This window comes from Pseudochaenichthys georgianus, chromosome 11 (assembly GCF_902827115.2).
Source record: "Pseudochaenichthys georgianus chromosome 11, fPseGeo1.2, whole genome shotgun sequence".
Classification (NCBI taxonomy): domain Eukaryota; kingdom Metazoa; phylum Chordata; class Actinopteri; order Perciformes; family Channichthyidae; genus Pseudochaenichthys; species Pseudochaenichthys georgianus.
The window spans coordinates 11,061,235-11,087,157 of record NC_047513.1 but is presented as its reverse complement, the minus strand read 5'-3'; the positions used below and the strand labels follow the sequence as shown (position 1 = coordinate 11,087,157).

The window sequence follows — 25,923 nt, the reverse complement described above, 5'->3', positions numbered from 1 at the left end:
CATGTATACATGGCCTACTTGAGATTTTCCCTATTAAACAGTAAATAAAGTATAATAAGTTTAAAGTTTCGAGAGAGTTTCCTTGCCAATATGCAGTTAATTGGGGTTAAATAAGTCATGCGTCAGTATCTTATTACAGAGCATTAGGCACATCCATCCAACTTCTGCACGAAGGGCTGGAGATGGAAATGATGATGTCGTAAAGGAACCAGCCAGTTAGAAAACACAGTGAGGACAATAAAAAGCAGGAGTGACCTTCAATATATTAATGTTGAAGTCCATGTACATGGCTTGGAGCCTGAGCTAACAAGCCCCTCAAAGAGATGAGCTTACAAATCTGCAAAACAAGAAAGCTGATTGCAAAAGTGTAATTGTTTCTGTAGAATTATAGACAACGTTTTTTTTTAGATACCTCAAAATAAATCCTAAAGCACCGCCTTAATATGAGTGGGTCATAAATTCCATGAGTCAAAATACTCAAAGTAATGTCAGTAAGCACAATTTAAAGGGGAGTTTGGGGAAATTCTAGAGATTTTTGCTTGAACATTTTCACTGTATAACTCAGAAATAGACTGATACAGTTCAGAGAATACTTTTACATCACTGTTTTAACATCACTGCCTTTGTTGTAAAAAATGATTAGGTTTAAGCTCTTAAATTCCCTCCTTTACTTCCTTCCTTTCCTTCTTTGTGCTTTGTTTCCTCCCTTGAAGCTATCGTTCTGTTTTAGGCCTTCTCTTTCCTTCCTTTCTTCCCTAATGAACATCATATCTGTCCTTAAATCTTCCCATGTCTTCTTTTTCCACATCTTTCCCTCCCTTCACACTCAAAACACCATAGCTGGACAAGAACAGTTACAACTTTGGTTTAGGGAGGGATTAAACCAGTCAGGTATGTGTCTAATCTTTGTTGGGACTTGGTGGTGTAACAGCGACCTAAGTGATCCAGATCAAAGAGTGATGCACTGCCTGCTCACTGCATCTCTGCGTATCTGAAATGTGATGTGCTGCAGGAGTTTGAAAATACTTTTTGTTGGTTGATTCTTTATTAACTTGATTTGTGTTCCGTTCTTCATTCCCATCCTCTTATTGTGTCCCTCTTTCCTGTTTCAGAGTGACAGTTTCATTTCTCCGTCAGTAATATCCCCAAGCAACCGTCGCCATGGCTGCAGAGAAAGCTGAAATGGATGTAATGAAAAAGGAGTGCGATGGCCTCCGTACACAGATTGAGGTGAGCAGCTTCCGTACTTCCTGTAGAAGTTTATTCCGATTTGTCATGTGAAAACAATGTATGTCCTTACAAAATCCTTATTTTTTCTCATTTGTTACAATGTATTTTTACAATATCCGTTTTAAAAGGGTTTATCTAGTTTAAACCAACATTTCAACCGATAAAGACACAGTTCATCTCGGGGTTTACATGAAAAGTTCAAAATCATCCACATTTCAGACACAGGGTTTCTATTGGACATACGAAAATAGGCAAAGAAAAGTCAATCTTGTTAGCTAATACCCTTACTCGCCATAACTATTATTAATACATGTTTAATTGGTAGTAATGCTATGTATGTATGTCATTTTAACACCAACTGTTGTAAAAATTGTCCATATTATTTGAAGTAGTTATTGATGAATACTAAATGAGTTGTAAACTTTTAAGAAATTGTAGTTTATAAACTTGTTAAATGGAACTTTGTTTGCATCTTTAAACTTTATTTAGCTGGTTCAAAGTTTGTCTCTTTGAAAAAAGATTAGGGTAAAGGTTATCTGTCTATGTAATGTTAGAAGAGGTTATACACAGGATTTGGTTACCATAAAGAAATCCTTAATAAAGTACGCCTATATAAAATGTTTTAATGTTTGCTAACCCTAACCCTAACCCTAACTGAATGATTGGTTTACTAATGTTATCAGGATGTAGTTGCTCTACCATTTAGCTTTCGTTCCTCAGCTATGGCACAATAAAGTTAGTTAATATTACACAAACTAATGCTACAATGGCAATTTTTATAATATGATTCTCTTTGTTAATTATCATTTAGTTGTTTGATACTGTGTCTGACGATTCATCCTAACATGTAATTCCCTGTTTGACCACCAGGCGGCCCGTAAGGCTGTGAATGACGGCAACATGACAGCAGCAGCAGGATCAGCAACCGAAGTAGGCCGTGTGCAGCTGAAGCTCAGGAAATCCCTCAAAGGTCACCTGGCTAAAATCTATTCCATGCACTGGTCTTCTGACTCCAGGTAAGGAGGAGGAGGGGAACAGGAGCCTCTCCACCATCACACATTGCGGGGGAACCACCCCCATTTTGGAAACTCATGTAGATTATTCCCATGGTCTAAGGCACATGTGTCAAACTCAAGGCCCGGGGGCCAAATCAGGCCCTTGGTGGATTTAATTTCGACCCGCAGGATAATTTGTAATTACTATTAGATCTGGCCCGCCAGTATATTGCACGCACACCGTCATTCAATCCTGAGGGTTTCCTCAGCTCAGAGCCTGAGCCCAAACATTGATGAACTTGCACCCAAGATGAGATGCCAAGTATCTGGCTTACGGTACGTCCACACAGCAGCTTTTCAAAAATCTTGAAAATCTTGGAGCTGGGCGTGTCTGACAGCTTGGGGATTTTTTGCGAGCAATGCGACCAACAACCAATCACATGAGTCTCCCGCCCCCGACATACAAAGCAAAAAACCCTGGGGATTTTATGCGAGCAATATAAACTCCCCAAACAGGCGAAAACCTACCAGTTTCACCCACTGTCTCTGCCACCTCCCTCCATGCCTGGTTCCTCCGGTTTGTATCCCGTTAATAGTTCTGGTCGTAAAGAACCGGGTGATTTGCTACCGTAATTTCTCGTTTGGAATATGAGGAAATGAACTGCGGTCTGGTTCTCCCTACTTACACGCGGTTTGATTGGCTAGCGCTTCTACTGTCAGATTTGCATAAACGTGTTTGATTGGCTGGCGCTTCCAGCTCAGCTTCAAAAGTTGAACATTGCTCAACTTTTGAATCCTGGAGATCCTGGACATCCTGGAAATCTTCGCTTCGCTCCCCCACAATGCAGTTCGGCGAAAAGCGAGGCAAAGTGACGTCATCCCCATTCAAAGTCAATGGGCAGAGAAGCGTTGGAAGCGGTGGAAGTTTCTTCTGAAGCTGCTGTGTGGACGTACCGTTAGTGTGCATCACAGAGCAGCACACTGAGTTTCAATGGATGTTTCCTTCTGCACTTTGTTTCTTGAGACAACACGGCATGTTTGGTTTTTTCTTTGAGGGGAATAGTTTTTTTGAAGCTGTTGTTGGCCTGTGGAAAAATGTAATCATAAGAAATGACTCTGGAAAAGCTGCAGATAGAGCCATAAGAAATTAATGCAACTGATTATGTAATGTTTCATGTTGTTTTTATAGGCAATAATTTAACCTTTGTTAGTTCCAGGTTTAATATGTGCAATAAGTTCATTTCAATAAGTTTTGCAATAAACATTGAACCAGTCCGGCCCTCGACTAGTACCCATTTTTAAATGTTGGCCCCCTGTGTATTTCAGTTTGACACTCCTGGTCTAAGGCAATCCTAGATGCGATGCTAATGTAAACACCGACCATATTACGTCCAAAACAGTCGGGCATTGTTTCTGATAGCAACGTTTCCGATATTACGTCATATCGGACGCAAATCTGGATCAGCTCCGTTGTACCTCAGTTTTTAGAGATTTGGGTACGGAGGAAAAGAGAGAGGGTTTTATTTTCTGACGCTGCGTGAGTTCCCCGACACACCGGGGACAAATATTTATGTATAAAAGACATCAAAAAGTGCATTTTGCATGATAGGTCCACTTTAAGAGAAAGGAGCTCATGTTAACACAAAACATTCATACCATAACAACATACTAAAAAAACTGAGCTTAGGTTGTGTTCCCCTTTAAAGTCTCCAGTTTCCACTGGTCAACTTTAGGAAAGCTTAGGCCTAACAAATAACTTTTATTATGCAAGACAGAGTGACAGTGAGCTAGCATGCAAAGTACCAGGACACTGAAACTTGACTTAGGTATTATCTTTATTTATTCAAAAGTTACAGACTAGATGTGGTCGTCTAAATATGGAAGATTCAGAAAGCCAACATTTCTGAACAGATGCTATGCTACCAAGGAATTTGTCCACCTGTCAGATCATTTATAAAAAAGACACAGATTATGTCATAAAGTAGTACATTTCATGATTAGAGTTTTTTTTAAATTACTGCTCTATAATATTTTATAATATTTTACTACTGTCTCGTCTCTCCCACAGGTCAATGATCAGTGCATCACAGGATGGCAAGCTTCTTGTCTGGGACACCCATACAGGGAACAAGGTACGATTACGATGTTATATTAAGTCTGTATGACAAATATGCTGAAACACTGACATCCATTGGTAGAGGAAGTACACTGAAGAAATTAGGTTAGTTGAAAGCAATAATATTAAGTTTAAATAAAACATTAGGTTCAACCTAATATCATTGCTTTCAACTAACATAATACAATTATATGTGCAATCTTGACATAATACATTTAATTAGGTCAACTAAGTCAGTGTACTCAGATGCTATGCTTATGTAAATATATATGATAATACACTTTAAAAACACTGTTGTGGTGTAACAAATGTTACTTGAGTAGGTAAACAGTCAAATGTAAAATGTATGTACAATCGACTCAGCTGCCCTTGTAAAATATCATATTTAATGTTGTGGCAAACAAAAACAATTTGAAGCAGATACGTTTGTGGAATTGAAGTACCCTCAATTCAAATTCAAATCAGATTGTACATTTATTTTTCACAAATGTTACATACAAACAATATTTTGTTTATTTTGGGAGCCTCCCATATGTCTTATTGTATTTGTGTACGGCTTAGTCGTCTTGATGTTCTTGATAGGCTTAGTCCTGTGTTTCGTGGTTCTTTGGAAGGGAAGTTATTCTTTGATCATGTTTTTTGAATATCAGTGTTTAAGGTAAAGGAGTTGATCTGAGCCTGTGATTGGTCGGTTTACTTTGCCCTTCCTGTAGGAGCTTCTAATCCTCAAATAATTTGATTAGTCTGGATTTCAGTGGTGAGATAAGTCACGTCAGGGATGGTTTAACTTCAGCTTCAACCTTGTCAGAAATAAAGTCATGATAGGAAGATTGATACATTTTTATGCTTGAGTATTATGGTCAGGCATAAAGGGAAAAATGAAAGATGTTCTCTATATTAAATAAATTCTAATTATCGAGAATAAAGACACACTTTTAGTATAAATGCCAGCCATTAATTAAATAGTGAACTTTTTAATGTATTTCTATAATATAATTTGGATTCAAAGTTGAAAAATTGAGAATAATCTTTTGCCCGTCACTAATTATCCTCCATAGGTTTTCAAAACAACTAAACTACATTTCCACTCCTCAGTTGGTTGCTGTCCCACTAAAGTCAGCTTGGGTGATGAGCGTCGCCTTCGCCCCCTCTGGAAACCTGGTGGCCAGCGGTGGTCTGGATAACGTGTGCACAGTGTCCAACATCAAGGCTGCCAGCCCAAAGACCCTCAGGGAGCTGGACGCACACACAGGTGAGGATACAACTCTCGCCGGCCTCATTTTCACAGAATCTCAACTTGTTATTAAAAAGCATACAAAGAAATGAGTCGTTCATCACGTCATCTTCCCACCCAGGTTACCTGTCTTGCTGCCGTTTCCTTAGTGACACTGAGATCTTGACAGCCTCCGGTGACACTACCTGGTGAGTAAATTATCATCATATCACAACATATATTATGGTTAGTTAAATTAACTGCAAACGCATTGGAAACATCTACAAAAGGACATGTCTTCATTGGCTCAGGCTATTACTTATTAATGGCCAACATAAAACAATGTGTCCCCATTTCAGGAAAAGATCGGAAACAAGAAGAGTAGATTTATATTTGATGATATATAATTTGGGTATCCGTCTATGTAGAATACAAAATTATTTTCCATATAGCCATTCAATCTAGCATCAGACAGTAATGTCAGTGTTCTATCATTGGCATGGCAGACACTGTTAATGCGTCGTGGACACATGATCACATTTGTTTGATTGTTGAAAATGTGATCGATCTTTTCTTTCTTTCCCTGACTTTTCCTCTCTCCCCTCTCCAGCTGTCTGTGGGACTTGGAGACTGGCAAGCAGAAGATGATCTTCACCAACCACATTGGAGACTGCATGTCTCTGGCCCTCTCCGCCGACGAGAACACCTTTGTGTCCGGAGCTTGTGACTCTCTGGCCAAGCTGTGGGACCTGAGGGAAGGGACCTGCAAGCAGACCTTCTCCGGACACACCAGCGACATCAACGCCATCCAGGCACGTGCACACATAGAAATCAAAGTGGGCTTCAGCCCCTGCCCTTGTTCTTCCTCCAGATAAAGTGGCCTTTTTTTCCCCCTTTTTTTATTTTTTATAAATGAATATACATCTACTGCAGTTTGCGCACAGTTTCCCTGTCCAAAAATATATTGATTGAATACAAAATTAAAATATCAGGTCGGGAGATTACTGTGAAGTTCCGTAGCTCGTGAATTGCATGAGTGTGAGGGTATTAAAATTAATTGGTCAGTAAGTCAGAGATGTGCAACTATATTTAACTTTTTTTTTTACATTTTTTTTTTATAAATGATTATGGGAAGTGCCCTTTTTCTCACTTGAGCACCTGCCCGTAAAATGTCTGTGCACGTCCCTGACGCCATCAATGTGAGGGACCCAAGAAGCATGGCACCTGAAATAATATCACTTTTATACCTGTTATATTGTGTGCACACATATCTATCACTAACCTGAATGTTAGTTCTGGGATTGTAATACCTGAACCTGTGCCTGTGACGAACCAGCTTTTGGTTTATGACAGTCTTTTAGAATTGCCTTGAAGGTTTTGTCCTGGCCCCGAATGAAAGGCAATGAAAAAAAAGAATTAAGGAAGTTCACAGGTATTGATTACCAAAGTCAAAAAAACGATCGTTTTACAACAACTCCTAGGATAAGGAAGTTTGATGGGGTGAAAAAATATTCTTTATAAAGATTGGAATCATTGTCTAAAACAGGGGGTCCTTGACCCTCAAGGGATCCTCAGCATTCCTGCAGGGGTCCACCAAATTATTGTAAATGATAATGGTTTGATTTTTGTTTTTCTTTTAAAGGTAAAAGTCTGAATTAGTACATTAGAGTAAAGTAAATCCAACATACAATAAGCAAATATGAATGTGTTAAAAAATCCATCAGAAGTTTGCATATTGGATTTGTCTGGTGCTAATTTCAAACCCTGATGTAACCTATGCATTATTGTGCATTAACGTGAGCGATATAACATGTGATAACTACTTTAAAGCACAAACTCAACTAAATTGATGTTTGGATTTTCTGAAAGTTAGGTATTGTATAAAAGGCGTTGAAAAGGCATTTTGAGCTGCCATTCACATTCTCTTCTTCTCTCCCTGCCGGCAGTTCTTCCCCAATGGAAACGCCTTCGTCACAGGCTCCGACGACTGCACCTGCAAGATGTACGATCTGCGCTCCGACCAGGAAGTGATCACTTACCAGGACGGAAGCCTGAACGCAGGCGTCACGTCTGTGTCTCTCTCCAACTCTGGCCGCCTTGTCTTTGCCGGCTACGATGACTTCAACTGCCACATCTGGGACTCACTGAAGGGAGAGAAAGTTGGTGAGTAGGCCTGATTTTTGAGGGATTTTCCCTGTCCCTGAAAAAGGTCTATATCTTCTTTTAGACTGAGAAATGTCCTCTGGAGGTTTAGAGTAGAGGTTGAAGGGAAGGGACAAACAATGACTGTCTTTCCTTTCCTCTACTTGCCTTTCCATTCCCCCTTTTTCCCTTTCTTTGATCTTCTTTCTTCACTTTATTTCCTTTGATTTTCTCTCCTACTCTCTTGTTTCTTTGCATACCTTCTCCCCTTTCCGTTCCTTTCCTTCCTTTTTTAATACCCTCGATTCCTCTTCTCTTTCTCCTCCAGGTGTGTTGTCCGGCCACGACAACAGGGTGAGCTGCACCGGTGTCCCTGCTGACGGTATGGGTGTCTGCACAGGATCCTGGGACAGCTTCCTCAAACTGTGGAACTAAAGCGCCCCGGAAAAACACCGGACGAGAGAGAGTAGGAGGAGGAGGAGAGGAAGATGAGGGCAGGGAGAGTAAAAGTGTGGAGATAGGGAGGAGGAGAGGAGAGGAAAGTAAACTAGGAGACGAGTGAGGTTAGAGGACGCAGATGTTTGAGCACAGATCTTTCTCTCTTTCTCTCTCCCTCTCTGCTTCTTCCTTATACATGTATGCAAAATATGAGAGGTTGCGAGTGTGTCACGTTGTATAAATGGCATCAGGTAAACAGTGCGCGATGCATCCCGCTGTATGTACAAGAGAGTTGTATTGTTGGCGGGACTATTCTAACACTGATAATGTAAACAAATAAAAGAGCACATTAATCAAAAAGGATTGCAGAGCAGAAGCTCCTATTGAGAATTAATTAAACGCATATCGATTTTTGACAATAAAAAAGAAGGAACACTTGAAAATAAGACTGTAGGCATACAGATTTATTTTTATTATTGTCGGTGACCTGTAAAAGAGCCCTGCACTTATTTAGATACAATATTGATATGTACATTTATTTGTATTGTATAGTTTAACACATTAGGATGGAGAGTCTATGTACAGTGTCTTTATTTTTTCTGTACTTTATTTTTGTTTTGGGCTGCACATATCCGGAGTATGTTTGTACGAAAGAGCTGCCATTTTCCTCCTGCCAACCACCGGCAGACTTTGATCAAACATGGCCGCTGCTGTTTCCCTGTTTCACCACGGAAAATCCAATGAGGCACCCAGAGAAATGAAGCTTCCAAGGTGGAGCCAGGCTAGCAGGCTGTGAGACGGTCCGACCTGTGAAAACATTCTGTAAAGACCCCGTAAACTTCATTTTACTCTCCTGGGTTCAGCTGCATTTTGTAGTACTTTTACACAAAAGACGAAATGTTTGTTGAAGATCTTTCTAATAAACATAGAATTCTGCATTAACACTATGTCCGAGTCGGTGTGTTTGTGCTTGCTAATGACTGTGGGATGATCCTAAATATGGGGTGAAATTACACTGATTATTAATTGTTATCTACACGTACACATAGGAAATGGTGGGGGTTTTTCCCCTGCAGGTGCAGCTCTCGAGCTCTGGTGGACAAATTAGTCTCCAGGGAAGTTTCATTTGCCAGGTCAACACACAGCAGCAGCGTGACTCACAGCTGAAGACTGCAGCAGGGTGGACATGCAAATGTTAATGCCTGGCTATACAGCAATGCAGCAGAATAGATTTAACTGTAATAATACCAACACCATGACAATAAGACAATGTCATCTCTGTCACAGAGTAAACCGATTTGACTGAACATCTGAGACTGGGAACATTTTAGTTTTTCCCACAATTAGAAGTTGCCAGTATTAAACACATTGGTGTTATCAAATGTAAAACATATAATTAATAAATGGGTAAAATCGCTTGTGTTCATAATGGGCAGCATTAATATATACCCACATGACAGCTCATTGTTACTTTGTAATTCTACTCCACTACAATTCAGAGGTTAACCTGGTATTTTTACTCCACTGCATTTATTTGAGTTACTTTGCAGATTCTGATTAATTATGTGAAATATAAACAACCCTTAAAGCAGACTTTAGTTACACCTGAGTACAATTCAGGGAAGGTGATTGTCAAGTGCCAACAATCAGGAGAGATATTTGATAGTTGGTGCTTGAGAAGACTAAACATTTATCTGCAGATCTCTATAAAGTATATTCATTACTCGTTATTCTCTACTAATAGTTCATTAAAGACTGTATATAATGGCTATTTTGCACGTCCCTTTCAAGATTTCAAGATTTTCAAAGGTTTATTGACATATCATACACAACTACGGTGTAGTTATGCAATGAATGAAAAACGTGGTTCTATCAAGACATCTATCAATATGTGTGTATACCTCCACCATTAAACTGTCATAGTCTGCACATTTCTTATACTATCTACACTGAGCAAAAATATAAACGCAACACTTTTGTTTTTGCTCCCATTTTTCATGAGATGAACTCAAAGATCTAAAACATTTTCTATATACACAAAATAACCATTTCTCTCAAATATTGTTCACAAATCTGAAAAGATCTGTGATAGTGAGCACTTCTCCTTTGCCGAGATAATCCATCCCACCTCACAGGTGTGGCATATCAAGATGCTGATTAGACAGCATGATTATTGCACAGGTGTGCCTTAGGCTGGCCACAATAAAAGGCCACTCTGAAACGTGCAGTTTTGCTTTATTGCTTTTATTCAGAGTGGCCTTTTATTACGGCCAGCCTAAGGCACACCTGTGCAATAATCATGCTGTCTAATCAGCATCTTGATATGCCACAATTGTGTGTTATTGTTGAGTAAATAACAGTGTGTGTCAAATTCGGTCATAGATAGTCATTGTTATGGGACACCTGGAACACATCCTTCTCGGGGTGTAGATGACACCGAGCCATAAGCGACAACAAATGTGATTCAGTGTCCTCAGCTGTTTAGTCTAACTAATGAAGAATGTTGATTACCCTTAGTGTGAGGGCTACAAGCCTCACAAACGAACACACATCCTAAAGGTTATGCTTTTGTTTACATCAGACATACACAGACACATTGATTTGAAATAGCTTTATTTTGCTAGTTTGAGTGCACGCAATCTTGTTTAAAATATCTATTGTTAATTGTGTTGTGTGTAATCCTATTGTCAGTGTCTTACAGCTCACCTTGCTCCTGGCAAAAGGCTGAGCTGAACACCTGCCTTTATAGATGTGTCAGCTAATTGGACTACGCCATTCTTCTCAAACCCTGAGGGGTGTTTAAAGAGCCCACTCAATTTAAGCCACCCCTTTTTAGAGCCTTTTCCCCCTGCACGCAACAATGGACTGGCCAGTATTGCTATAAATTCCTGCATTGTGGAGATGAGGGGGGGTATGTGAGTTGCTCTTGGGAAGAAGAGCACACAGGATGTCACCCATTTTTGTGACGTTTTGTTTGCGTTAAATGCTAGATTGTCTCTGTTTATATCTACACCTTTTTGTTTAAACCTAATTGATTTTATTACCCATCTTAAAACTGTACATTATAGAGCGGATGAATGGGAGTCGGAGGCAGTGTTTTAAGTATGGAACTCCACACTTTATTATACATTGGATCACAAGAGATGATTACACTTGCTGCTACATGTCATGCTAGCCAGAATGAACAACAACCCCGGTGCCCTCACTAACGGGTCCGGGTTGCAACACACACCAAACACACGGTGAATTATGTCCTATCACGTGGCACCACACAAGCCCCCCCCCCAGAGAGGAACGACACGCTGACGCCCACGACTCCTGCGCACGGGAGTCGGAAAAGCGACGTCCGCCTGTGCGGCCCCCGGAAGAGTTGGGTCCAGAACCGTAGGCCCCGATTCCGAGACAGGGTTCGAGGCCAGGGGGCAGCCCCGTCGCGGAGGTCGAGCCAGCACCACCAGCTGGTCTAAGTCCAGGTGAGCAGCCTTCACCCGGTCCACTGAGACGTGCTCGGCCTTACCACCTAGGTCGACCACAACGTGTTTGTCCCCGTGCTCCAGAACCCGGAAAGGCCCATCGTAAGGGGGCTGTACGGGTCCCCTGTGCGCGTTGTGCCGGATAAACACATGCCCCGCTGAGCGGAGCTCTACGGGAACCCGGGACACCTGAGTACCGTGCCGAGCAGTGGGGATCGGAGCAAAGGCCTCAGCGGCGTCCTGCAGGAAAGCCCGCTGGGCCGTCGCCGACCAGGGAGGCGATGCGTTGGGGAGGAAATCCCCCGGAACCCTCAGCGGCTGACCGTATACCAACTCCGCCGTGGAGCACTGCAGATCCTCCTTAGGCGCGGTCCTCAGGCCCAGCATCACCCAAGGTAGCTTGTCGACCCAATTACCGTCCGTAAGGCCGGCCTTGAGGACCGCCTTGAGGGCCGCCTTGAGGGCCGCCTTGAGGGCCGCCTTCATGGAGCGATGGAACCGCTCACAGAAGCCGTTAGCCTGAGGGTGGTAAGAGGTAGTCCTGTGCAGCTTAACCCACAAACCACTGGCCACGGCGTTCCAGAGCCCGGACGTGAACTGTGAGCCTCTGTCCGAGGAAATGTCTGACGGGGTGCCAAAAAGACACACCCACGTCGCAATGAAAGCTTGGGCAATGTCTGCGTCTGATGTTGACATGAGAGGAACCGCCTCCGGCCAACGGGTCGTCCTGTCCACCATGGTGAGGAGTTAGGAAAAACCCTGAGAGGAGCGCAATGGACCAACCAGGTCGATGTTGACGTGGTCAAACCTCCTCTCAGGCACCAGGAAACGGTCAAAAGGGGCCTTCGTGTGGCGGTGCACCTTAGCGCGCTGACAAGCTACGCACTCACCAGCCCAAGTCCTCACGTCCTTTTTCAGCCCATGCCAGACGAACTTCGCGGCCACCAAGCGCACCGAAGGCTTAACGCCGGGGTGTGACAGGCCGTGCACTGCCTCGAACACAGAGCGCCTCCAGCTGGCGGGAACGACTGGCCGCGACAGGCCTGTGGAAACGTCACACAGGAGGGTAACGCCCGCGTCGCCGAACACAACGTCCTCCAAGCGCAGCCCCGCGCCCTCCACCTTCGGAGCCTGGATGCCGGGGTCTGTGACCTGGTCCGCCGCCATGCGAGTATAGTCCAGGCCCAACTGGACGGCTCCGATGACGACTCTGGAGAGGCAATCTGCAACCAGGTTCGACTTGCCAGCCACATGCTTAATGTCTGTGGTGAACTCCGAGATGTAGGAAAGCTGCCGCTGCTGACGTGCCGACCAAGGCTCCGCCACTTTAGACATGGCGAACGTGAGCGGCTTGTGGTCGACAAACGCCGTAAACTCACGGCCTTCCAGCAAAAAACGGAAGTGCCGCATGGCCAAATAAAGTCCAAGGAGCTCTCGGTCAAAAGCGCTGTACCTGCTTTCTCTGGGCGTCAGCTGGCGGCTGAAAAGGGGAGTGGCTGCCAAGCGCCCTCCACCCACTGCTCGTGCACCGCACCAACAGTGTAGTCTGATGCGTCTGTGGTAATGGAGATGGGAGCCGTGGATGATGGATGCGCCAACAGGGCCGCCTGAGCCAACGCGGTCTTGACCTCCGTGAAAGCAGACGCAGCTTCCACCGTCCAGTCGATCGCCTGGATGGGGGTCGTAGCGAAAAGGGCTCGGAGGTGCGACAGGTGCTCTTCCACCGAAGCGCTGGCGACGAGTATGTCGTCCAGGTAGACGAACACGAACGGCAGGTCCCGCAGCACCGAATCCATCAGGCGCCGGAACGTTTGGGCGGCGTTCTTGAGCCCAAAAGGCATCCGCAGGAACTCGAAAAGTCCAAACGGCGTTATCACTGCTGTCTTAGGGACGTCCAGGGGATGCATGGGCACCTGGTGGTAACCACGCACCAGGTCCACTTTCGAAAACACCGACGTACCGGCCAGATGTGCCGAGAAGTCTTGAATGTGTGGCACCGGTCGGGTGTCCTGGCTTCGTTGAGGCGGCGGTAATCCCCACAAGGGCGCCAACCACCGTTCGGCTTGGGAACGACGTGTAGAGGAGAGGCCCAAGGACTGTCAGAACGGCGGACGATGCCCAGGCGTTCCATGGTTGAAAACTCCACCCTCGCTACTGCAAGCTTAGAAGGATTCAACCGCCGGGCCCTGGCGTAGACTGGGGGACCTTCGGTGGTGACGTGGTGCTCCACCCCATGCTTGGTGGTGAGCGCGGAGAAGGTGGGCAGCGTCAGGTCTGGAAAGTCAGCCAACAGCCTGAGAAAAATGTCCGCTCCCGACAGCGAGCCCGACAGCCCGTCGTACGCTGCCTTGCCAAGTGTACACACGAGGGAGGAAAACGTCAAGGCATCAACCAAGCGTTTATTTTTAACGTCCACAAGGAGTCCGTGAGCACATACCCCGAGGAGGGGGAAATAAATATCTGCCGTCACAAAATCCCAGTTGAACCGCTGTCCTCCAATACACAAACACATAGGCCTCACGCCCAGACCCGGCGCCAGAACAAATCTAAAGGGAGGCCATATGATTTTCATGGGAGGGCACACAAAACCGTCATGTGCTGCGGGCCTGCGGCAAAATATACAGTGGGGCAAAAAAGTATTTAGTCAGCCACCAATTGTGCAAGTTCTCCCACTTAAAAAAATGAGAGAGGCCTGTAATTTTCATCCTAGGTATACCTCAACTATGAGAGACAAAATGAGAAAAAAAAATCCAGAAAATCACATTGTCTGATTTTTAAAGAATTTATTTGCAAATTATGGTGGAAAATAAGTATTTGGTCAATAACAAAAGTTAATCTCAATACTTTGTTATATACCCTTTGTTGGCAATGACAGAGGTCAAACGTTTTCTGTAAGTCTTCACAAGGTTTTCACACATTATTATGGTATTTTGGCCCATTCCTCCATGCAGATGTCCTCTAGAGCAGTGATGTTTTGGGGCTGTCGCTGGGCAACACGGACTTTCAACTCCCTCCAAAGATTTTCTATGGGGTTGAGATCTGGAGACTGGCTAGGCCACTCCAGGACCTTGAAATGCTTCTTACGAAACCACTTTGTTGCCCGGGTGGTGTGTTTGGGATCATTGTTTTGCTGAAAGACCCAGCCACGTTTCATCTTCAATGCCCTTGCTGATGGAAGGAGGTTGTCACTCAAAATCTCACGATACATGGCCCCATTCATTCTTTCCTTCACACGGATCAGTCGTCCTGGTCCCTTTGCAGAAAAACAGCCCCAAAGCATGATGTTTCCACCCCCATGTTTCACAGTAGGTATGGTGTTCTTTCGATGCAACTCAGCATTCTTTCTCCTCCAAACACGTCTAGTTGAGTTTTTACCAAAAAGTTCTATTTTGGTTTCATCTGACCATATGACATTCTCCCAATCCTCTTCTGGATCATCTAAATGCTCTCTAGCAAACTTCAGACGGGCCTGGACATGTACTGGCTTAAGCAGGGGGACACGTCTGGCACTGCAGGATTTGAGTCCCTGGCGGCGTAGTATGTTACTGATGGTAGCCTTTGTTACTTTGGTCCCAGCTCTCTGCAGGTCATTGACTAGGTCCCCCCGTGTGGTTCTGGGATTTTTGCTCACCATTCTTGTGATCATTTTGACCACACGGGGTGAGATCTTGCGTGGAGCCCCAGATCGAGGGAGATTATCAGTGGTCTTGTATGTCTTCCATTTTCTAATAATTGCTCCCACAGTTGATTTCTTCACACCAAGCTGCTTACCTATCGCAGATTCAGTCTTCCCAGCCTGGTGCAGGTCTACAATTTTGTGTCTGGTGTCCTTTGACAGCTCTTTGGTCTTGGCCATAGTGGAGTTTGGAATGTGACTGTTTGAGGTTGTGGACAGGTGTTATACTGATAGCGGGTGTGGTACAAGGTGTGGCAACGCAGGTGGTGATGATGGTAGGGGCAAGGGGCTGTGCCTCGGAGGACAGCGTTGGTGGCGGCCGCCTTGATGAGTCAAGGCTTGGGCTCGCTAACTCAGCCCGGGGTTTGCCGAGGTCAAGCTTGTGACATTAAGGCGTGCTGCTGCAACGGCAGGTGCAGGGTCGCCAGCAGCACCATCGACTGCAGTTCTTTCATCGCTATTTCGTTTTAATAAATCCTTAGACCTTTTAAGCCAATTTCTGATGTCCATTTTGTAATTCAAACAGAAATGGGAGTCTACAGAATGCACAATAAACAAATCCAGAATAGGCGGAAGAGTGTGACGCTGTGATTGGTCTAAATGTGGACGAATCACAAATCACAACAGACACATGCATTTATTTGACGTAGCCTGCGATTTTTTTTTAGTTATTATCTGACATCACATACATGGTAGCATAAAAGTTCACAGTATATTTATAATGAAAAAAATATATATTTAAATTTTTATAAATAATAAAAAACGTGTTTATTGGGGTAGGGCAGGAATGTCAATTGGGGGGGCCTGGCGCTCCCTGGCCGTCTGGACACGGGAAGGCAAGTGGCCTAGGAATGTCTCCATGAATAAAATCCGGGGATCTTCCCCTCCTAGCAGATTTAGCATCCTCTCCATGAGTTGAGATGGCTTGCTATCCCCTAGGCCTTGAATTTCAAGAATCTGGCAGGCCCTCTCCTTAGCAGATAAGCTAACTGTCTTAAGGAGAAGGGCTTTAATCGCCTCATATTTGCCATGGTGTGGGGGGTCAGCGATAAATCCCACCAACCTGGATGAGTGGCGCTGCTATATGGTAGTATTTCAAATCCCCATCACGGACTTGTCGGCAGGCGAAGTGCGCCTCCACGTGTGCAAACCACGCCGCAGCGGCATGCTCCCAAAACTCCGGCAGCTTTACAAAAACATTGCGATTAGCCATGTTCATTGAGTCTTCGGAAACTTTCTCGAAAACGTCAGGGTCACCAGTGTAGAGCCGATGAATGGGAGTCGGAGGCGGTGTGTTAAGTATGGAACTCCACACTTTATTATACATTGGATCACAAGACATGAGTACACTTGCTGCTACTGCATGTCATTCTAGCCATGTATTATATTGGGTAAATAAAATCCTTATTTTTGCACCTCATGCATTCCTGATTTGTGCGTACCCTGGTCCTTCGAACTTAGCGAAACTAGTTAAAACATCATACGAGACTTGCGGTGGCGCCATGAGGTAGGAGACAGGGTGGAAACTAGCTCGTCCAAAAACCAACGAAAACAAGCTCTTTAAAACAATATTTAAGGCAGTAACCTAAGACAAAACTTGACGGATACAAGTAATTTTTAAAAGGATGGATAAAAGAGAATGGAGGGTTGAATCTACCTCATTTAAAATATTACTATTGGGCAGCACAAATTAGAGCAATAATTATGTGGATAATTGAATACACGGAAACAATTTGGGTTGATATGGAACAAAAGTTACGAAAGGAATTAAAGCTGTCAAACTCTATTAGCAGGGCCACTAAAATAGCTACAAACCCAGACTTTTACCATCTAGTATGGACTCAGGATTTAAAACATGGGGAAATAAGGGGTTAATATATATTACACAACTCTTTACTGGACAAACCATTAAATCATTTGAACAACTGAAACAGGAATTTAACCTACCATCCTGTGACTTTTATAGATTCCTGCAACTGAGACATTACCTTCAGAAGCATAAGGAATGGGAAAACATTCGCAAAGCCCCATCTAAACTAGAGGAACTGTTAATGACATATACAGGGGACGAGACAAAAAAGGGGCTATATCAACATTTTACAAGGTACTACATTATGAATGTAACAGCAACAATAAGGATGTCAAAGAAAAATGGGAGTTGGAAGCGAATATTATAATATGCGACGAGGATTGGGAAGAATCATTCAAGGTGGGACATACAATAACAAACAGTCCAACATAGAGGGAATTTGATTGGAAGGTGAAAATTAGATATTTTAACACCCCATCTATCACTTCAAAATACAGCAATACCTCTAATTTGTGCTGGAGGGGCTGTGGACGGGTGGGAGACTTCACACATATATTTTGGGACTGTCCAACCATTCAGGGCTTCTGGAAAGATGTTCAAAAGGAGATTAAACGGGTGCTGGGCATTACCTTTAATTTGGACCCAGCATTTTATATACTGGATAGTGGATATGGACAGAAATGTAGCTTTCTTACTAAGAATTCTTCTTCTAATTGCGAAAAAAATGATAATGGTCTCGTGGCTGAACCCGCAGCCCCCCAGCATATTGCACTGGAGAAACAGGGTAAAAAATGTTTATTTAATGGAGAAAATCACAGCAAGACTACAGCTGAAAACTGACAAATTCAAAGAAAAATGGTCCCCATTAATACAAGCAACAACAGATCTCTAGCAGCACCTCTTTACTTATTTATTTTTATTTATTTATTTTTCATTTATTTTATTCACTGCACTTGTACTTGTTTCATCTGGATGGTAAAGCACTGGCTCTTACTATCATAATGGTTCAGGTATTGTGCGATCATGTTTCCGATGAGGGGGAGTGATAATATCTGTAATATGTTGATAATGTTTGCACAATATAGAAATTGATGACATTAAGAAACTGTATGTCCTTTTGGTGCCCAAGGAGGGTATGTATGATTAATCCTGGTGTACAACAGTTGCAGTTATGTAAGCATATGTTCTATTGATGTTATGTATGAAAAAAAAAAAAGATGAAAAAAAAAAAACATCATACGAGAGGAAGAGTTCTTCAGAATTGATTGTGGCATTTCAATTGCCGTGTGGTCAACTCGTGGCCCGTGACATGTCGCGTGAATTCTCCGGCCGAAGCTCCAAGATAAACCGTCAGTGTTTGCCATCAAAGCTCCAGCTCTCCATCGTGTCTCTCTTTGAGTCCTGATCCAATTGCTTCAGAAGTTTCCCCCACAGTAGGCACAGGGTTATTTATGTTTTTATTGTTATTGGAAATGGTAATTGGAATGGCAGTCTACTGTACATTCAATACAGCATGCTTAAAAATATTTTACATGTTTAAGAAAAGCTATGCTACAGAACAATTGCAAAATGACATATTGCCTACAGTACACATGCATTAGATTATAATGTATATTATTCTGTAGATGTAGATAATATAAAGGAAAGATACCATTTATATTACATTCAATTATTAGTTATTACAATTAATTGTATTTATGGGAACATTTCACATTCAAATGTAACAACCTTTTCCCTAGAATATAAACACATATTATATAATGAACATTAGTAATAAAAAGGAAACCAAACCACATTTGTGTTTGACAAATATATATTTTTTTAAATGTACACGTTTGGGGTGTTTTCATTATTTTTATCTTTTTTGTTGCCTTTTCTTTTTTTAGTTAGTTAGTCCACAGTACTTTCTTGTAACAACAGGTGGCGGTAATTCACCGTGCAGCGAACAAGAAGAAGAGGGATGTTTTAGCCGTCCCGGAGTTGAGTTGTGATATTTCCTACAGCCCCTCACATACCCACCAGCAGCTGAAGTGATCCTCCGGACTGCATCTCCTCTCCTCCCCGGGTATCAGACACCTTCAGCCGGCCATGGCGCAGAGAAACTTCTTCGTGGGAGGGAACTGGAAGATGAACGGGAACAAGGAGAGCCTGGAGGAGCTGATCTCCACCCTGAACACCGCCAGCCTTCACGACCAGACCGGTAAGTAACGGATAATGTGTCTGTGGGTTTATTCTATCTGCTGCACATTAACTGCAGGTTATAGGGTGCAGAGATAATGCAAATCTATAAAGAATGACAGTTAGGAGATACTGCTGCTCGGATGAGAGTCATGTGATCAGGATGAGTTGCATAAAGGCCTAGACGTTTCTGTCTTATCCTCAGGGCTGGAAAGTAACTAAGTCAATGTACTAAAGTAGCTGATATCTTTAAGTCTCAATTGACTGTACTTTTTGCCATGTTGTACTTTTATTCCACTACATCTCAAGGTACAATATTGTAATATTGTCTTTTGACTCCACTTCGAGCGATAGAATTACTAACAAAGCACTTTTATACTAACAAAGGACTGGCTTATCTAAAGCCGGTTGAGTAGCACTTGAAATGTTTTAGCTCTATGAAACCTGATGTACTTAGGCCGATATGATTCTGTTTTCTTCAAGCTTGTATCTTGTTGGTCGAACGCACTTATTGTAAGTCGCTTTGGATAAAAGCGTCAGCTAAATGTAATGTAATGTAATTTTTGCACCACTGCATTTTATATGTTCTTAGTTGTATTGAGTTTGGAAACTAATAGAAAGACCCTGTAAATCATGATGATGAGAAACAATCTTAAAGTAATAATTTAGAAGCTCACAATGATACATCAGTGGGTATACCTTATTCAAAATATCAATAAAGGTTCATATTATTTTTATATCAATATTTCTATGCTACTGAGTATTATTTTGGGATGCTCGGTCATTATTTTGAGATATTAAGCCAATATTTCTGAGATTCTTTTGAGATATTTGCAGATACCGTGTGCAGATTTTGGGTAAATGCTTTGAACAAGGCCATATACAGTAGGCCTATGTTTTTACAAACTCAAATATTTTTTTAGAGTTTACGTCAATATTTGAAAGATATTGAGCACTTTTTTTGATATATTAAGTCATTTATTTGAAATACCAAGTTGTTGTATTGAGATAAACAGGTCAATAATAAGAATAAATAAATAAGATATATTTTGAAGTCATTATTTTAAGCTTCTTTGTAATTATTTTAGAGAAGTTCTCATTCTCATTTTACTAGTGGACATGGACATCCATAACTAATAGTGTAAGAATATGTATTCAGAGTAGAAAACCAAAGTGACAACACCATCATAGTTTCAATAAACTTATCACAGGGAAAATAACCCAAATCTGTGTGCAGTGCTCTAACAGGAGTAGCTTTTACTTCCACTCTGCTGCTATAAGTGATGGAAGTCCCCTGAAAATAAATGTAACCCAATTAAATGTAATTGTATTAACCTTATCAGCCCAGGGCCTAAGGCACATGTTGGCATCAACGTGAGACATAGAAATAGAAGAAGTCACAGATGAGGATGAAATTAAAGTCACGATGAACTCATTTTTTCAGAGGTGGTGTGTGGAGCCCCCTCCATCTACCTGGACTTCGCCCGCTGCATGCTGGATCTCAGGATCGGAGTCGCAGCCCAGAACTGTTACAATGTGGCCAAGGGAGCGTTCACGGGGGAGATCAGGTATCTCACCCACTGGATGAATGCAATATGAATGAATCACAATGCATCCCATCTATTAATAATCCTGCAGGCTGATGCCTTTTTAAATAAATGATCACATGAAGTCACATGTTTGTTCTCCTTACAGTCCGGCCATGATAAAGGACTGCGGAGCAGAATGGGTGATACTGGGACACTCTGAGCGCCGCCATGTTTTTGGGGAAAGTGACGAGCTGATTGGTCAGAAGGTGGGCCTCTTCCTCCTGCTGCTGTAGGAAATGTGTGAAGGTGGACACTGCTCCCCGGGCGCCGTTCAAAATGGCAGCACACTGCTCCTAACACTAGGATGGGTCAAATGCAGAGAAACAATTTCCCCATGAGGGATTAATAAAAGTCCATCTTAGTATATATACAAATAATAATATAAATACTGGCAAGTGTGTAGGGAAGAAAATAAGCTACACCTGTCAGATTTAAATGTCCCCTATTGTACTGTTTTTCATCAATATATTATAGGTCTCAGATATATACAAAACATGTCTCTGAAGTGTTTGGCTCCAAATACCAAACAGATCATTGCAGCATTACCCATAATCCCCTCTGTTTCAGCCCTGTTTCAAAAGTGCTGATTCTCTGTCTGTTACTTTAGATGAAAATAAGGAGCCCCTCCCCACGCCCCTCTGAGAGATATTTGGTTAAAAAGAACACAATGGTGCTCTAGGAGATTCAGGTGATAAGGGGGGGGGGGGTTACCTTGGTTGGTTATTGGCTAATGGTTACACAAGACAACAAAACGTTATGATATCATATAAGTAAATATAAGTGGCCAAAATCTAATCAGCTCATTTGCAGACAGGTTTTTATATAAATGGATCAAGACAAAAAGAGAGAATATTATTTCCTGAAACTTTCAGAATCCTTTACACAGAGGGGACCATGTTTATGTATAAAATAAATGAAACGTGGATTTTGCACAATAGGTGACCTTTTAAGGAGGTAAAATATTAGATACTCTTTAATTTAGCTTTAATTTGACTATTTTTTATTTAAAGTTAATAAAATAAGATAATCTACAGATTAGTCAGACTCGACAGCTGTTTACTTCCACCTGTTTGCCTAGATGTATAGGAGCCACAACAAATCTTTTTAAGTGAGTTAAATCCGGCCTGTTGTTAAATGGTGCAAACACGTCAGGTAAAGGCTGTGGTTGATCCCCAGGTGGCCCACGCTCTGGAGAGTGACCTGAGTGTGATCGCTTGCATCGGGGAGAAGCTGGAGGAGAGGGAGGCCGGCACCACCGAAGAAGTCGTCTACGCTCAGACGCAGGTCATTTCAGGTAAATACAGGAAATTGAACTGAATATAGTTAATTTCAAAAGATTTACAAAAATGAAAAAGAAATATATACATTTCTTAAAAATGTTTAATAAATAAGAACGAACATATACAATAGACTTTCTATAAGCAAAATAAATTAACATTTCATTTCCTAAAAGCAATAGGGAAAAGCTACATGTCAAACGCTTATAAATGCAAATAACAAATATGTTAATTAATTTACAATAACATTAAGTATCTCTTTTTTTTTATTGGCACTTTCTTATGTCATTACTTTTTTTTTTTCATTCATGCTAGTAGATATTATTATCATTTATTATATTACATTGTTGTTCCTTTGGATTTTTTTTTCTGCTGTAACTATTTGCCTGCTGATTTGCCTCTACGGAGAGAATTAACTGATTTATTATTTACCCTAATGTATGTTTCCAAGGCATTGCTGAACATTGACCATAAATAATGTCAATTTTGTGGCTGGTGTACATAATCCTCATGTGTCTGCATATAGGTTCTTACGACCGATTTATAGTATTTTATTGTTGATCTTTCCCTGGTCAGCTCTCTATCTTCATGCAGCCTACTTCTGCAGTCAAAGTGGGCTACACGCTGATTTAAAATACAAATACAGTAGGTCAGTAGTCTCGTAGTAGAGGAATATCTTGAGACACATTTGTCTTGTTCCTCTGGTAATGTGAGATTTTGATGAATGTTTACTGCGCTGCTTTGCCTTTAGGATGTTTCTTATTTTGAAATATATGTACCTTGTTTGTGTTCCATTCTTTCCCTTCTGAAAATGGGGACTGGGAAACAACTCTGAATAGACTTCAGAATATTCAGCTGTTCAGTACAAGCATTATCTTCTGTTCTGTGTAAGATGGCTCAGTGTTTTGGGGTATTTTACCTCAGTTAGCATGGCTGCATACTCATGTTAAATATCAGGAAATACTTAAAATATTAGTTTCTGTTTTCCAGAGAATGTGAGCGATTGGGGGAAAGTGGTGCTGGCGTATGAACCTGTGTGGGCCATTGGGACAGGCAAGACAGCCTCACCTGAACAGGTAACATTCTTAAGGTTATTTTTGTATTGTTTTCTAATTCTTTCTGGCCATTTAAAAAATAAAAATGCTATTATTCAAACTGACTGCCAGTTATTTCTTCACAACAAACCCCAATACTGTATACTCACATCTGAGGGCTGACATTTAGCCAGTGTCAGCTCCAAAGAAATATCTTTGATTTCTTATGGAATTAATATGTATGTAAAAACTAAAAGTTGTCCATGTTCCAGATAAACTAACGAACTGGAATAATGAAGGTTAATTAATTAAAGGTTTTAGATTTTGGTAAATGTGTTCCCGTTAAACAGGAATTAAACTGTAATTTCCTTGTCTAAGGTTCACATTTTAATGTGCAATTTTGTGTGGTATGTGTGTCCAGGCTCAGGAGGTCCATGAGAAGTTGAGGGCGTGGCTCAGATCCAACGTGTCAGACGACGTGGCCGACTCTGTGCGCATCATCTACGGAGGTCAGTAATATTTATGTCAGTTTAACCTAGGCCCTGTTTGGATGGTCTTAGCGATGTGTGTATTTGCCAGCCTGTCCTCCTACAAAAAACAACCATATAGGTCGATTGTTCAGCAGCTTATTACGACCCATAGTCACGTTTTAAAATGTAGCACCTCTAGTGGTCATGTAAGAAACAACATGCTCCCGTTGATTGCAAACGCTCCGGAGGGTCGTTTATTCACAAATAACCCTCTCTAGAAAATCCTAAATTGTGGAATAGTTTGGCCATTAAAATGCTTTTTGATTCGATTTCTAGCGAGAAGTGTATTTTGTACTTTTAGAATCTACGTCCAGCAGATGTGTAGGATCTATAGTTTGATAGATATTACGAAGATGATTTGAGGTCTCGCCAGGAGAACGTGTATGCAGCTTCCATGTAAAGTTAGCGTGGGTGAAAACAGTATTTCCGGTCTCGAAGTTTAAATAATAAAACCGGATATATTCCCCTCACTGTCAAATGATTACACAGCGATATCTGCATTACTCATCCACTAAAAAACATCAGTTTATCCTTGTTAATTACACAATATTGATTGGTTTAAATTGTGTACAATGCTTTTGTCTTTTTAACCTTCGATTCGGAGAAACAAATAGTTTTTTCAGAGTTTAGACACTACAGAGTTTCCGAAGACACTACACTACCCAGAATCCTCAGCTATCATTTGGGACTATAACATCCGCTTTCCTTTACAAACCCCGTGATTAGTCCTCAAGCTCTGTGATTGGATGTTGGAGTGGCAGTGCGACAAGGTTACACCGAGCGTCAAACAGCTCTTTGAAATGGAATGTAACCACGGCAGACTATCCAAAACTGGACTTGGACGGGTCCAGCCCCACCCCCCACCCCCCAGAACTACACATGCTGGCTATTGTGTTTCGCAAAAGGGCAACCATGGCAACCATGCTCGGGGGTCTTCTTCGCTGCTTTTGGTGTATTATGTGGCGAAAGCAGAGCGCCACTTACAGGCCCGGCATATGTACTACAGCGTCTCCAGCGCTCCCGAGCGGTCTCGTGTGAATGGAAGACTTTTTTGATATCGTATTCGGTTCGTTTGCGTTTCGTATGCGTTTGAGTTTGCGTGTAAATGGGGTCTTAAAGGCCTTCACACACAGACGGGTGGTTCCATGTAAATTATATAGTACTCAATTCATTTAGTGGAACTATTGTTTTCTCATGTTTTGCACAGAAGGTGGCACCCTTGCTAATTTGATCATTTCCCACATAATCCCCTTTGTTTCTCCCTCTGTGTCCACCAGGTTCAGTAACGGCAGGTAACTGCAGAGAGCTGGCATCACAGAACGACGTGGACGGCTTCCTGGTGGGTGGAGCCTCTCTGAAACCAGAGTTTATTGAAATCATCAATGCACGTGCTTAACGGACGCAACTTTGGCTCCATCAGCCAGCCCTTCAGATTGACAACATGTCTCTGTAAACTGGGCTGACTGATCAGCAGGTCCGAAAATAAAGTTTTATTTTGCTAAATATATGTTATGAAAGAGGTATAGAATTAATTTAAAGTAAATATCTTTATTTTTGTGGTCTTTGGTTGTCATATGTTGTATTTTCCTCTTTAATGTATTGCCCCGGAGTATTTTGATGTTCTCAATTGTGTCTTAAACTCTGTTTAAATGTTGTATTAACGATGCACTCTCACCCATATGCACTAACTGTTACTTCAGGGCCCTTGACAATAAAAGCTTTTCACAGACTGTACTGTTTATATATCTATATACTATATAGATTTATAAAGCTATATAAACCTGAAAATCGAGTACTCAGCTTTGAGTAGTCAAGACTTTTATTGTGAAGTTGTTACCGATAGGCACCAAAGATTGATGTAGTAATCACTGCACAGTGCTGCTGTATGTTTAACCCTTTGTGTTCCGTGTTTATCATAGGAACTGGAAGAATAAATTAATCAAATGTGAAACACGAAAATATGTTACCTTGTTTTGCATTGTTTGCTCTGCTTATTATGCTTTCTGGAGTTTTCCTTTTCCTGTAGTTAGTTCTATAGGTTTGTGTGCATGTTAATGGTCTGGAAAAAAATAAAGACCTTTTTGAACATTAAAGCATGTAAACATGTCGCAGTAGAGGCACAAAACACTAATATGAACCTGAACATTTGCATAATAGAGCCTCATTAAGAAATTGTGCTTTATTCTGTTCAGATAAATAAAGGAAGGTTCATGTGATTGTGT

At 41.9% G+C, this 25,923-nt stretch overlaps 2 protein-coding genes across 2 annotated transcripts; both read left to right on the top strand.

Annotated features, from left to right (window-relative positions):
- Nucleotides 1-1,146: 1,146 nt before the first annotated feature.
- Nucleotides 1,147-8,372, top strand: gnb3b (guanine nucleotide binding protein (G protein), beta polypeptide 3b). Its single transcript, XM_034094973.2, has 8 exons — nt 1,147-1,230; nt 2,101-2,246; nt 4,294-4,357; nt 5,437-5,593; nt 5,697-5,763; nt 6,165-6,366; nt 7,501-7,717; nt 8,025-8,372. Exons 1-8 carry the CDS (start codon nt 1,162-1,164, stop codon nt 8,129-8,131), a joined length of 1,029 nt encoding a protein of 342 aa, XP_033950864.1. The 5' UTR covers nt 1,147-1,161; the 3' UTR covers nt 8,132-8,372.
- Nucleotides 8,373-19,040: 10,668 nt separating this feature from the next.
- tpi1a (triosephosphate isomerase 1a) lies at nt 19,041-25,917 on the top strand. The gene is made up of 7 exons (XM_034094703.2): nt 19,041-19,293; nt 20,716-20,839; nt 20,967-21,066; nt 22,037-22,154; nt 23,128-23,213; nt 23,593-23,680; nt 24,979-25,917. The coding sequence occupies exons 1-7, from the start codon at nt 19,182-19,184 to the stop codon at nt 25,095-25,097; spliced, it is 747 nt and encodes a 248-aa protein (XP_033950594.1). The 5' UTR covers nt 19,041-19,181; the 3' UTR covers nt 25,098-25,917.
- The last annotated feature ends 6 nt before the right edge of the window (nt 25,918-25,923 follow it).